Source organism: Branchiostoma floridae, chromosome 13 (assembly GCF_000003815.2).
Source record: "Branchiostoma floridae strain S238N-H82 chromosome 13, Bfl_VNyyK, whole genome shotgun sequence".
Classification (NCBI taxonomy): Eukaryota; Metazoa; Chordata; class Leptocardii; order Amphioxiformes; family Branchiostomatidae; genus Branchiostoma; species Branchiostoma floridae.
Genome location: NC_049991.1, coordinates 12,141,210 through 12,155,548, shown reverse-complemented (window position 1 = coordinate 12,155,548; position 14,339 = coordinate 12,141,210). Strand labels below are relative to the sequence as shown.

The following is a 14,339-nucleotide window of genomic DNA, read 5'->3' as shown; positions in this document are numbered from 1 at the left end:
TCATTCATGTGTAACCAAAGTTTACTGTGGTACATAAAGATGGAAAGACATTCCCCTCCCCATCCACCATTCCCCTGTGCATTGATAGGTGCATGACCAAATGACCCTCTAATCATTCTCTCTCTAACAATAACTGCACATCTGGTTTGGTGGGAGGGCAACACCTGCAAACAAACTGCCTCCCATTCTGTCCAGGGCACCCCTGGATAACTCTCATACAGGAACAAGTACAGACAAATGGTGGGAAATTATGCCCTGATGACTGAGGTGATTGCACATTCATTGTCGGTAATTTGCATAATCAGTGAGAGAAGTCGTGTCGGACTGTCAGATTGCAAAAGGTTGGGTAAAAGGCAGCAATTTACAGGTTAGCGAGATACACCTATATAACCACCTACCTTAGTTTAAACAACAAGTGTGTCATGCATTTGATGTATTTGGGAGCTACCTGTTGATTGTTTTGTCCAGTAGCCACTGTTACACAGCTGACCTCCTGGCCCATAGAATCCGTGATACATCAATTACTGACCATCCGAGTATTGCGAACAATATGCCTTGTTATCTACATCAAAATTACACTGACCCTGGTCAAGTCAATGCCACCTTCATGCTTTCATGGTTGTCAATCACCAACTTCCAATCTTCTCCATATTCTAATCAATTTGTCACACACCCCTGCTGCTGCCAGGGCAGACAACAGGTCCAGGTCAAAGGGCAAGTACTGGTAGGCTGTGCCACTTCCCTACACTGGCTACTGCTAGTCAAAACTTTTAGGTAGTGTAACAGAACTCTGTAATAGGTATTGTTCCATCTCAGTGTTCGTTTGTCTTGGTGTGTGTCGGAAGTCAAATTTTGTACAGCAATTCTTATGGCAATGTAACATTATAACTAGCAAAATATTAGTCTGTGTAACACAAACTCCGCTGTCCAGGGCTCTAACTGGCCCCTCCCCGCCGGCGGATGTTTGGCGGGCTGCTATAAGCGAGATTTAATCAGGCTAGCAAAATATTACCCTCTTGACTAAAGGTAAAAAGTCCAGAGAGAAACAAATGAGACTGTAAAAAATGGTTTCATTTAACAAATTTGAAAAATAAGCTGAGACAGTTGCAGTTCCTAAAATGACCCACAGGCGGCTAAACTTCAGGTGTGAATGTGTACTGTCTGGGGTCTGATGTTTTAGGCTGCAGCTGTTATGAAATACCAGATGAAAATGACAAACTGAGGCAGGACAAGAATGTGGCTGTGTCTATGGAAAGCAAACTGGACATGTGAGGCTGTGGTGACAACTTTGACTGTATCTGAGATTGAACAATAACAAAAGTTGTCACTGGGGACACCACAACAGATTAAGCTGCACAGTTAGGAAATATCGCACCATTACACGATGAAAGATTATAACCAGAAACTGCCATACTTCACAGCTGGTAGCAGTAATACATTACTTCAGAAAAAGGGAATGCATGAAATGATATTATACCTAATTTTGACATTCAACATGAAAGGAAAGCAGTTGATTGTTTTGGGAAAATACAGGAGTTTGCCGGAGCCGAAAAGTATTTGTATGCATGACATACCCAGTGCAACACCAATGCTGGAGTTGTTTTGTCTAAAATATTGGATGTTGATGTAAGTGGAAACCAGTTGCAATTTCACCTACTAACAAAAATGTTCCAGTTCCAGTTCTGCATGGTAGATCTACAAAACTGAATTAGTAAAATGTCTTTTCCTAGCTTAAAAAATTTTCTTAGCGTTTCAAATCTAATCAACTTTCGAAATCTGAATCCTAAGCATACCAGTTGTTTAGATTTTTGTGTCATGTTTTAATGTCTCCAGTCCAGGAAAATTTGCTACCTACAAATTATGTATGATAGCTGGTGGGCTGAATAAAGGATCCAAGTATCCAAACTCTATATCCATAGTAGCTATCTTGCAACTTCCTCACTGTATGACCTGTTGACATGAGGGGGAGGCAGCCACACTCCAAACCTCCCCCCTTCTCCCTGTAGGCTGCAGCAGAAGCCACTAAACGCACCACCCCAGACCCTGGAGACACAGAGGTTGGGCCGGGCATGTAACCACACAGTAACCTGGGCTCAGGTCTGAACTGGCAGTTGCTGTCAGTCCTCAGCAACTTGTCAGGAAGATTGGACACACTGATGCAGGTGCATTCACTCCTTACAAAGAGGAAGGGTACCTGAAGTCTACTCTCCAAGCAGACGCTAGGCTCCTGCTGTTTTTGACGTTTTTAGGCATTTTTATCAAGCTTTCTAATTTGTACTGTTTTCTTAAAAGTTTATAAAGAACACGGTGCAAAATAGAAAGCCTAAAAATGTCAAAAATCAGCCGAGTCTAACCTCTGCTTGTACCTAAATTTCGGATAGGGGACAGCTGCATCTTACAGTAGTGGAAAGGGCAGAGAAAAAAAAAAGTTGCCACTTTGACTGTGAATATTTTGTGTTTCAACCTCCTTGGTTTCACAGATCTCATTATATCTCACATACTTAGCACCTGGCTAATTCCCTGTAAGCCTGCTTCAGAATCCTGCCATTGTCTGTAATGTAATCCATTAATTTGGATTAGACTGTAACTAATTAAGCATGGTATGAAATCCCTTTCATATTAATGAAGTGTTTGATCACCTCTATTATCTTATCCAAATTCCCACACTTCAAGAAGATGGATGAGATCATCTATTCACTCACAAATTCCCTTGAGGTGTGATGACATCTTCATACAATGTTACTCAAGGTAAGAGGACAACTGCTCTCTATATAGTTAAAGAAATCTTTCCAATCACAGAAGGTTTTTGGTAGACTCAGTTTCATCATGTTCACCCAAAAGGCCCAAATGGTTTTCTTTGAGTGTGTTACAAGCATTATATAATGTTACAGTTGAAATTCCAAGGAAGATCACTCTGGGGACCAAGAAAAACAGGTCTCTGCGGACAGGTGGTCAATCATTGGGAAGAATCATGGAAGGGACCACCAACAAGTGATCGCATTGGCCAGGTGGTCCTTTTGTAGAGGTGGTCACTTGTACAGGTTTGACTGTAGGTCTAAGTTGCACTATGTTCATAAATATTTGAAATGAACTTCACAAGCCACAAGGAAGTGATATCTTTTCAACATTGAGTTCTTTTCATGGACAATTCTTGCCTCATGACCTCAATGAAAAGCGGCCAGCAGGCCGATTTGAGCAATCATGAATAAATAAAGGTTCAAACAAACAAAGACAACAGTTAAAAGCTATCCATGGTGATTCTTGCCCGTTTTCTTGATTCACCACAACTACAATTTTCTGCTCTAGTACATTGCACAGAATCTTCCAACATGAGTTAACTCCTGGAAGTTAGCTTGGGTGCTGGTGTCACGTACATGACATGTGCAAGGTGTTCTTACCTCATGTGCGAGCTGGAACAGTTGGTGTTGATCAGGTGGTCACCTGTAACACACAGAAGAAATGTCTTATTTACAGTAAGATCAAGTGTGACGTTCATCAATACATCAACATCCACAGTACTGACAAGACACTTCATTATCATGTTTTCATTGGCCTTTATACAACATTAGTCATGTGAAAATCACACATAGAATGAAACATCTTACAGAAAGGAGCAACAAACACTCTTTTGTGAAGTTGACAACACGTCTACAATCAGGGAACAGCTACAGTATCACACAGACATGTAGCCTGGGTACAAGACCCCAGCCTGATCTCAAAAATATCTTTCATGTGGGGAGATATTTTTGAGATCGGGCTGAGGTCTGGTATCCAGACTTACAGACATGGAGCACAGGAAACATACTGCTAATAAGCATAAATTAATGAATAATAACCATAATTGGTCAAACGTGGCAGAGAGAAATCTAATTTGGAGAAAGGTCAAGCTTTGGATTGGTCTATGATTAAGGTATCAAGTAATATTATCTCAGAGTCAAAAGCTATGTTGGCTGATTACAAAAGATCTTTACCTTAGGCAGAGGGTTTGCATGCTCTTTTACGTAAGGCGTAGGCAGCCTATTTTTATTTCCCGTAATTCGTAGGGAAACCATCTTATCTATGTAATTCGTAGCAAAGCGACTAAATTTAGCATAATTGCCTCCCTTAATTTAGCGTAATACGTAGGGAGTTCTTCTGAATTCAGCATAAATCATTGTCAAATTCCTTCTCAGCTATTCTATTCCAAACGTAACTGGTTTTCTAGACCTCTCAACATTGAATTAGTCTATTTTTGGATAGCATATCATACAAGTGCTGTCAAATCGATTGAAAATCAATACGAGCGTTTACAAGGGCCATACATGGTCTGCTTACAACTGGCCCAAATCCTGTTGCTCCTTTGACCTCTCCATTATTTCAGTACCTTGCCCTTGACATGGGAAAAGCTCTACGGTTCTTCACATCGTTGTAGGACAGAGTTGTCTGTCACAATTGCAGACTATATCGGTAGTGTCAAGAGACTCTGAAGTACTCATTGAAGTAAGTTCCACCATCCAAAACCGACCACTTCTGTCTCCTCCAATAGAGAACACTTTTTAACAACTCTACAGTCCCTTGACTAGACAAATGCCACTTTCAATGCTTATAAGTATACTGAGTACATGCTTTTTTCCATATTCCTAACCAAAATCCAGGTATCCTTCAATTCCTTGGACCTTTCTTCCAACTAGGAGGAAAGGAATGATATTTGTTGATTTCCGTTATGCTGCGTTTTCTTTACATTTTGTTTTCTCTCCTGACTTTCGCATGACGAACAGCACAGGTCTGTAATATGATCCCACCTATGAAGTACCTGCTTAAATAAACTTACAGTCATCCCCTGGTAGAAGCAAAACGGCACAGATCGAGTTTCTGTAGTTGAAAGGGCAGGAGTCACCCCTATGCAAACGATCGTAAATGGATCCTTTTCTGTGCAACACAAATATAATGTCGGAACCTCTGCCAACAACCTAAATAAACTCCATCTAAAGGCCCCTACATTAAGTCTTGTTTATTCAAGGGTAAGATCCCAAGCTTGCCACTACAATAGGCCGTTATCAGTACTACAACAACTCCAGATTGTTACCTGTGCTGGCAGATAAGATTTCTACTGGATACACTTGGCCGTTTGTCCGAGCCTACTAGAACTTAGCCTGGGTACCATTCTCCATTGCTAACCCAAAGAGAAATTGAGCTAGGAATTACTACGGTGGATGGTACCCAGTCTAGCTACAAATGCCACCTGTGAATCGAAAAATGCCTTGATATTTTGTTTTCCTAAGTGGTTCATTTAGTTAATCTGAACATTATAAGTCAGTCCAATTTCTACCGGTGCTCCTTGCACTCACTGCCCTACCTTCTATCCCAAAGATTTCTAGGGGCAGTGAGTACCAGGAGCCCCGGTAGAAATCGGATGGTACCCTGGATACACCTACGGACTTCAGTCACATGAACAATAGAACAGGTTGGATATTCTGTGGTGAATTTTTTGGTGAAAGAACACAGGTATAGGTAGGGCAGTCTCAGAAAGTGCTGTACATTGTCCTTGAAATCCTTGCTGTTGTCTGATACTGTAAGGACAAACTGCAAGGGGATCAGACCTGATGTAGAATGACTGATTCACTGAGATCTAATAAGTACAAAGCCTCTTTGTAGTAAAGGGATCAGAAAGCCTAGTCTGACTTTGTCCAGGTGTAAGTACATTCACTGATCACCACTTGCACCTTTGCAAAATTTTCTGAAAGTTTTTGTATAGTTCCTTCTTAACAGTTAAAAGCTCCAGAAAAGTGCATATGAATAATTCATGCAGGTGAGATTCACTGTTCAGCACATGCAACACAATAGTACCATAAACCAGTCTATAGCAGAGAACTGCCCACGCCAGGTGCAAAGGATGTGTGTTATTACACAAAAGGTACTTTACAGTAAGCAGGATGTCTGCCTTTGGGGACAGATATCAAATAAAGCGTCTGCTTGGGTCATGGGAAAATAAAACATGCGTCCTACTACAAGTAGGGCATAGCTATCAGAACTGCACTTAGTAAACCATTATCCCAAGCGATATCATTTGTGGTCAATCAACATGTGTCATCCTGTCACATTTTATGAGAGGTATGAATGAAAACAAGAAATATCATAAATATTTTACTCTCCTCCTGCATAAAGTATAAGTACTTGTCACCACTGTGATACTGATCTATTTGTCAATGACTGGAGGACAATAGGCTTCTTCCCATTATAGAAAATCATATTAATCTTTACCTTTCAATCTATCATGAACATCCCCTCGGATCAAAAACATCCCAAAAGAAAAACAACTGGCCACTTTCAGTGCACCATCTACATGATTTAACTGACAGCAAAACAAAGGATGTCACCTTTTTCTATTGATACACATATATAAAATATGCATTATCTGAAGAACGTATGTGCTTACTTAAGATCTTGTCAGTGGAACATGTTCCTGCCAATTAAGAAATTGGGTGGTCCCTCTTTAGCATGACCTACTTCCAAATACCATGTACTAGTATACACCCCTGACAGACAGGCCGCAAGGTTTGTAAATAACTTCTGCTTGAGCTGAGCAGACACCTGTTATCTGTGTGCTGCCTTAATAGGCTTAAAAAGTTTAAACCAAAGGCTGCCTTATCTGCTGTCTGTTCATGAACCATTTCCATGCTCTTCTGACGGATTCAAGATTACTTGCCCTAACAGCCAGGAATTGGCAGGAAACCCTGTCTTAATTCAATAGCTCCTGTTCAAAAACTGTTAATAAGACGACCAAGCTCTGTCAGCAGAATCTTTTCGGGTGCTAGGCCAAGAGGAAAGGCACACTATACTGCTGTCTACAAAGGATGTGTTGTAATCTTGTAACTAGCCACTATCTGTCTGCAAAACTTCAAAGGCAAAATAACTACAAGAGTTTGGCAGGGATGGGGGCATGCATGATACACAGATGCTTAAATCAACCTTTTAAGCTCTTGATCCCGACATCAGCAAAGGGGAAATGCTTTGATTGCAGACAAACTTTTGTAGATTTAGCTAATTTCTACATTGTGTCTCCTTCCATCTCTGTATACACAAATGGGACCCAGAAGTCGCCAGGGTGGACTTTTATGCAAAGCCATGTTTTGGCTGTGAGGCACAGTTTTTGGAAGGACAAGTGCATGTTGTGATTTCCTTTCTTTAGCAGCACAAAGCGGCCGGCCTTTTGAAACAGCCAGTTGTTTCCTTGTCATCACACAGGTTTCTGGGACTACTTGTGCTAAGTAGGCATGCACAGTCTAGATCAGTCATGGTGCGGCCATAGGCTGGAGGCTAGTTGTGTCAACTAGTCCAAATATTGATGTGTTGTATGTGCAACGTCTGGCTTGCTGAGTACACCTTTGCTTGGCAGTGAGAAACGTAGATGGTAGGGAGATGTCTTTGTGGTTACCATACTTTCATTCATACTAACAAAGATAAGACATCAGGACATTGCTGGGGTCTGAATCTTAAAATATTTTAAGTGAAACGAACTACCAGCAAATAAAGGTTTAAGAAATTCAAACATATCAGGTGACTATCTTGAGTGCGAGACTGCTTACCTAGTCTGCTTCTTAGCTGTTCGTCATCAGAATCAGTGAAGACAAAGGTCTGAAAAACAAAATAACAAAAAGGTCAGTCATAGTGCAATCTATCATTTCTTTTCTATAAATCTGTATGTGTGGGAGACCTACATGTGTTTTCCTGATGCGTCTGCCATGAAAAAGATGCACTGTATCATAAAAACAATGTTGAATACCTAGACAAAATTTATGAGGCGTGGCATTGACATGAGGAGACGTTCTTTCACTACCACCCAACAGTTAATGGGGTTCAAGTCTAGCTACCCTATGGGTCCGCAACACAGAACACATCCTGTCACCACACCATTGTTGTTGACCTTGGGCTCTAATGTAATTAGCTTTGGCCTTGGCTTTGGGAATACCAGCAAGTTTGTGAATGGAGGGGTGCCCTGGTTGTGTTACAAGGAGAGATACAGATCTAAAGCTGAACCCCCACATGTGGTTGGAATTTCCAGTATGATGTAGAGACTTGGCCTTTATGATTACACCAACATCAAGTTCAAAAGAAAGGAAAAAGGCAGGTACAAATGTAACTGCCTCAAAACCCAAGGTACGGTTGGTATATGGGACACAGCTGCCTTCCAGTATGGGTGTTAGGTATAGCTCTACTTTCAGGATATGAAGCGTACAATTTGGCATGCTCCACATTTTTCGGCAAAGTGGTTGTAGAGCTCTAACTGGTGGGAACAAGGAAGCCCTTTCAACAACTTCCTTCCTACAGGATCGTCAGACATGACATAAAGGTTACGTGCGTAACCTGCACAAAAAGCACAACCCAGGCCGGCCAGCTTTGCTTGGACCTGATTCATGTGATTGTATAGGGAGATGAGAAGTGGTACAGGTTGCCAGGCAGGGGATCTGGCTCTGTTGTCTGTGTGCCCCACGACCCAGCACCAGGACAGGGTGGCAGCTGGCTGCACCTCCTGTCCCCCACCCACCCAGCAGGGACGCCCATCACAAACGTGTTCCAAAGCCATTATGCTATTGTTCCAGGTTAGTAATGGGCGCCTTATGAACAGAGGTCTCACACCAGACCAGTGGTCTCTCGGAGTACCAGCGTCAATCTGCTCATCACAACCCTGTTTGTGGTTCAAAATGCTCACCTGTGATGTTTTGACAAGTAAATGCCATGAAACTCCAAGGGACAATCTTTGATGTTCCTCAAACAGTTTCTTCTTGATTGTGTCAATGTTTCAAGAATCTTCATATTGTGTTAACTTTTCTTAATTCTTTAGACATAAGTGTATCCAATGATATCAGATTCAGTACAGTTAGTTCCCCTGGTGGTAACTGAGTAACAGACTTTACCATGAAATTTCCAGTCAGAAAGGGACTAAGGACTGAAGGAGGGACTGTGTTCATTAGTTTACCTTTACAGACTTCCACCACATCTGCTCCCCTATTCATCCCGCTGCCCGCCCACCAACACTATTGTCTGTACCAAGAAATCGAGAATGAAAAGGTTCCTCCGTCCTGCCAATTCTGTCCGACATGCGCTCGTTCTTAACGACAGAAAGCGTCTGTAGTCTCTCTAAAGGATCCTACAATTAGGAAGGATTTAAGGATTACTCCTGTGACCAAGCAAAGAGCTAAGTGGTTCCCAACTACGTATACAGAGTTTGGAAACCGTTATTAGTCCTACACAATAATCACTTTTTAATCGGTTCCCATGCCCTTTCAATATTTCACAACAGACACTTAATGTGAACCTTTTTTTCAAGTCAGCATTGTATTTTTCCATGGAAAGGGAAACCAGCTTCAGAAAAATGCCAATTAGAGGGTCTTCAACAGGAATCCTTGCCGAGAATTAACATAGTTTATAAAGCAGCTTAGCACGCGGCCCAGCTGTTTGAACCGCCGGCCCAACAATAGTACTGACTTCACATGATGATCACAAGCTTCACCTGCTCAAATATTGGTCCTTGGGATAGCAGAGATCTTATGCTAAGCCTTCGTACACAGAAAGGCTATACTCTGCTTCAAAACACACTGCCTCCAGACATCAACAAACTACAAGCATAAACTTTGAGGACAAAGACGGGATTTCAACGTCTCTCTTTCCAGTCTCAAAATAGAAAACTGCAGATTGAAAATCATCACCCCTTCATATACCAACATATCATATGAGGTGATGAAGAAAAACTTTTGGTAGAGCTATAGGGTTGGACTAAAATTTTCTGCTTTGTAACTAAATTGACAGATAGGGAACAAATCTCGAAGTGAAAAGTGCAGAAGTATTGAAAGTTAAAATCAATTCATCCAGCTGGCTGCATATCAATCATGAGTACACTGTATCTTTGGTGGGATAAATTGCCCAAGGCCATAAAGATTGTCTCTTTATCCACAGCTACACAAGAACAAAGACACATTGAAGCTAAAAGAGGAAATATCAAAAATGACTTTGATATTACTTTTGTCCAGTGGCAAAAACTGCCCATACACTGCACTAGATGACAATACCAGGTCTTTAGATTTAGTTAGAAAGAGGGTGTTAATCAGTGGCATTGACACCTAGATCTTATCACAGATAAACTCTGTCCAGTTAACGTCTAACTGTTAGGGTACAAAACAAAGGGTATGGTGATGGGGTATTGTCTGTTGGGTGTTCCTTTGTCACCTGCTCCAATAGACCACCTGCTGGCCAGGTGGGGCTGGGATATTGACAGACAGGTGAGAAAACAATGCTGTTAACCATCTCTGTTTCCCTCAGAAGAGGAAACCCACTACAGACAAAAGAAATTCACCTTTAGGCCTTCTCTTCTCATCTCCCTTTCACTTTCACTTATATGTAAAGTAACAATTAGAATCTATCTAATCTATTTCTAATCTTATCTTCTGAGTGGAAAATAGTAAGAAGACTTTATGGCGTTGAAGATGTATTCTTTCTGTCATCGAATTTGTGAATTTGAAACTCACAACAGTATAGAGCGAAACTGCAAGCAAGCAGAAACACATTCAAAGGACCATTGTCAAAGGCAGAGAAGGGAAGGCCTAGAGCATACTGAAAGGCACACAAAGTCTTTAAATGGGACAAAGTCCTTCTTTTGTGAGGAAGAGTTAAAAGACCCATCAAGATTCAGAGCTTGTGTTGCTGCAAGCTGGAGGCAAACAGAAAATTTAAAGGGACCAGAAACATGCTTTAAACCTTTTAAAAAACAAGAGAAAGGTTCTGAAACAAGTAATTTAAGAATCTTCCCGCTTTATAATATTGGAACATTGTCTTTCCAGCTAAATCTACCAGACATGGATAAAATACTAAGGAGGGCATACTGGCAATTAAGAATTTATTTCTTCTGATGCATGCATGCATACTGTTGAAATAGTGTTGATAAGAACAAAGCTTTTTTGGTTCATTATGGCATTGTTGGCATATCAAACATGAGCCAAAACATCTGCCGCTGTACATTACCCTGGACATGTCTTGCATAAAAATTAGGACACGTTCTGTATGTACTATTCATCAATGGTACTCATGTCACTCACTCTGTAAAGAATACACCCACATTTCAAGTAGAGCAATTAGAGTTTGCAAAATACACAAATCTAAATGAATCCATTCTCAATCTTTTTGTATTTTGTAAAGGCTGATGATGAGGCAAACAGAGAAGCTGGGTGGTCCTTAGTAACTTTTGTCCTCCTAAATGGGGAGCCAAGAACCAAAATTTCAATTTCACACAAGCAACTGGTTTGTAGAAGCAGTCCAGACTTTTAGCACATGTCAGATGTTAATCTGGGGAAGTCCAATATTTCCTAACCTTCAAACAGTAGTTTTAGTTCATAGGTTTTCGTTTATCAGTCTCATGTCAATGTTACAACATAAATAGGACTAGTAACCAACTTTTTATAAGTGCCCTTATTAGGCCCACTGCCATTTTAACATTATTGTACCTGGCGAGCCATAGATGCTATATAGCTATAGAATTGGCAGTTTGATATTTATACGTCTTAGAAACTGTCTTTAAAAGCTTTTCAGATGGATCTACTTCAAAGCAGTTGTAGGAAAGTGAAGTTTGTGCTTCTTGTAAACTGTCCAAGTGGTCCCACGAGAACCACTGCACATCCTGATTCAATAGCAGGAAGGTCAGCCCAATATTGGCCACAGGAACAAGATGAAAGGGAATACCCAGCCCATTCACCAGCACATTTGTGAAAAACTTTTGGCATGACACATTGAAGTTCTTGTTTGCCTGCTGCCAAGTGTAGATCTCATGAGGAGTGGGACAGGTCCTGGAGGAGTTTACATCAGCGAGGTCGGACCAATGGGAACAGCTGAGAACACAGGCAGGGATGGGGACAGAAGTGAGCCCATTGTTGGTGGGACCTCAGGGTTATCCCAGCAGTCAGGAACGACCTATTCCACAGAGAAGGGATGCTGGCAGACAGCACACTTCAAAACTCTCAGGGGCTAACCTCTGGCCTTCTAGAACTGGTCCCTGTTATATATACCATGGCCCAGCGGGGACTGAAGAGCCACACAACTGGAAAAACAAACATAAAGAAACTGCACAACCGCATGATTAACCCCTATGGCACTTGGAGTTCTTAAAAATGTATTGCCAACTACGTATTGGTATATATGATTCTACATAAAATTTAAACAGTGCTCCATTATCTTATGAAGAAACCTATCAATAGTCACTTAAATGCCATTAAAAGGGATTTAGGTCCTTTAATGTCTAGCAGATGTCAAGACATGGCATTTCCAGTGTCATATACCCTGACAGTTTCAACCTGGTTTGACAGGAACACCTGTATGTATATCTGTTATCAATCTTGCCTGACATACCAGTCTCCCTCTGCTGTCAAGCACACAGAATATAAGAACAAATCTGAGTCCTGTGGATTTTCTGCCAAACTTGAAAGGTTGCAGAAGCCCAGACCAAAATTATCACCCCAGGTTTCTGCGATAAGTTGGTTACAAGAGCCCAACAAGAGTAGCGCTCCTTCAATATCATCTCCAGCTTGTTTAGGCCTCAGTAGTGGGGAAACATGAACTCTCCTGGGGACATGTCATCAGACATGCAAAATCAGGAATTTCCTCAGACCTACTGGGGTGAAAATTTGTTTAGCCATGGTTTGATGAAAGCCACATCTGCCAGTGGAATAGTGCTCAGCAGAGGGGGGAAGGGGAGATGTAGGGGTCTATATCATAGCATATGGCAATATTTTTCTATTGCCAAAGTTTAGGAAAATCGCATTTGTGCTTTCACATTTAAACATACAATTGAAACTACAATGCAGGATTAACTTTGATGCTGTTTGTTTGCCAAATATTTTGGCCACCTGTTGGCAAAGTATCTGTTGGTGTGGAACCTTTTCTTCACAATCACTGTGAGTCAGCCAACTAATGCCTGAAAGTATCTGTGATGGTGTTTGTGGTTGGTGAAATGTCTACATTGGGTGGACAATTATCAAGAAACAGAAATGTACAGACGCCCATTTATCTTGGACAAAGTGTAATTTGTGACACAAAACATTCAGCCCACATAATCTGGGTAATGCCATTGGCACCACTAAACCACAATCTTATCCCATTAGCATTGCCAAAACATAAACATGCATAAGCCGCTTTCTGCTCAGAAACCAACCAATGTCCCTACCTCAAAATCAAGTGGCCAACATTGAGCCCTATACTGTACACCTTCAGTGGAATTCAGCCAGAGGCTCTTCGAAAATATTCTACTAATTGTCAGACATTTACCTGGCTTGTCTTTGGTCATATAGTCTGTGCTGATAGTTTAGGGACAACCATTAGACTAATGGAAACATTTATCAATGTGGAAGAGACAAAGAACAAAGGCAAGGCTTTCAAAGTTCTTCATTTGGCAGACTACAGAGACTTCTGTATCAGCTACTAAAAGCCCTGAGCACAAGAACCCTTCACCTAATGGTGGTGGTGGGTAGGGGAAAACTTTGAACACAAGCTAGAGTTTGTTGATCTTGCTACATTGATACTTTCATTAGGAGTAGAGTTGTTTTAGCCCACCCAAACATCCCTCCTGCCCATTGTGAGAGTGGCAGTATCTCTCCTGGGCTAGGCCTGGTCTATTTACACAGACAGTTGTGTCAACAAACAGGTCATTCTACATAAAAACCTTCTAACAGACTCACAGCCGATCACCTTTCTGTTCTACAGCAGCTTTGTGATGAATACGGAAGTTCTTTGGACTTTGATGGTTTGTTTTATAAACTACCAATGTGGGCAAGTCCTACAGGTCATTCTGTTTCCTTGCGCTTTAAATATTGGTCCAACCATCAGCGACAGGTCCTGTATTTCAGTCAATTTATTATAGTCTGAAAAATTCTTTGGTGTTGTGAAGAAGAGCTACCCATTTTTCACCCTACACATTTCCAGTAAGATTTTAAATTCCTTTGTTATGTACAGCAGCCTAATTATAATCAAATCTGCCTCCAAGCCAAGATTTATCTATGTCAAACAGTACCAATCCCACATACCTGTTCCCTGTCTTACATTTTGCCTCTGGGTGATCACCTTTACTGTAGTATGGGCCATACAGACATTCCAACATTTCTTCATTTATCCGTCAACAAAGTCCACGCTACTGTGCTGTGAGAAAACTCAGAATCACCTGTTCTGACCAAACCTTTGCATGCAGACTATTGATTAACTTTGTTGAGTAAACTTGGGCTGTAGAATTCCTGCAATTTGGCATGTAGTGAGAGCACATGTTTTTGGCAGACCTTTGTAGAAAATGAAAATGTCTGCGTTCTCCCGACATGTCTGGAACAAAT

At 41.2% G+C, this 14,339-nt stretch overlaps 1 protein-coding gene across 1 annotated transcript in view; it reads right to left on the bottom strand.

Annotated features, from left to right (window-relative positions):
- Window positions 1–14,339, bottom strand: part of LOC118428905 (beta-1,3-N-acetylglucosaminyltransferase lunatic fringe-like) — a 31,361-nt gene that overhangs the window by 12,190 nt on the left and 4,832 nt on the right. The window contains exons 2-3 of the mRNA XM_035839189.1: window positions 7,566–7,614; window positions 3,399–3,441 (exon numbers count right to left, since the gene is read on the bottom strand). Of these exons, the coding sequence (XP_035695082.1) occupies window positions 3,399–3,441; window positions 7,566–7,614 (92 nt within the window). The remainder of the gene's footprint in view (window positions 1–3,398; window positions 3,442–7,565; window positions 7,615–14,339) is intronic.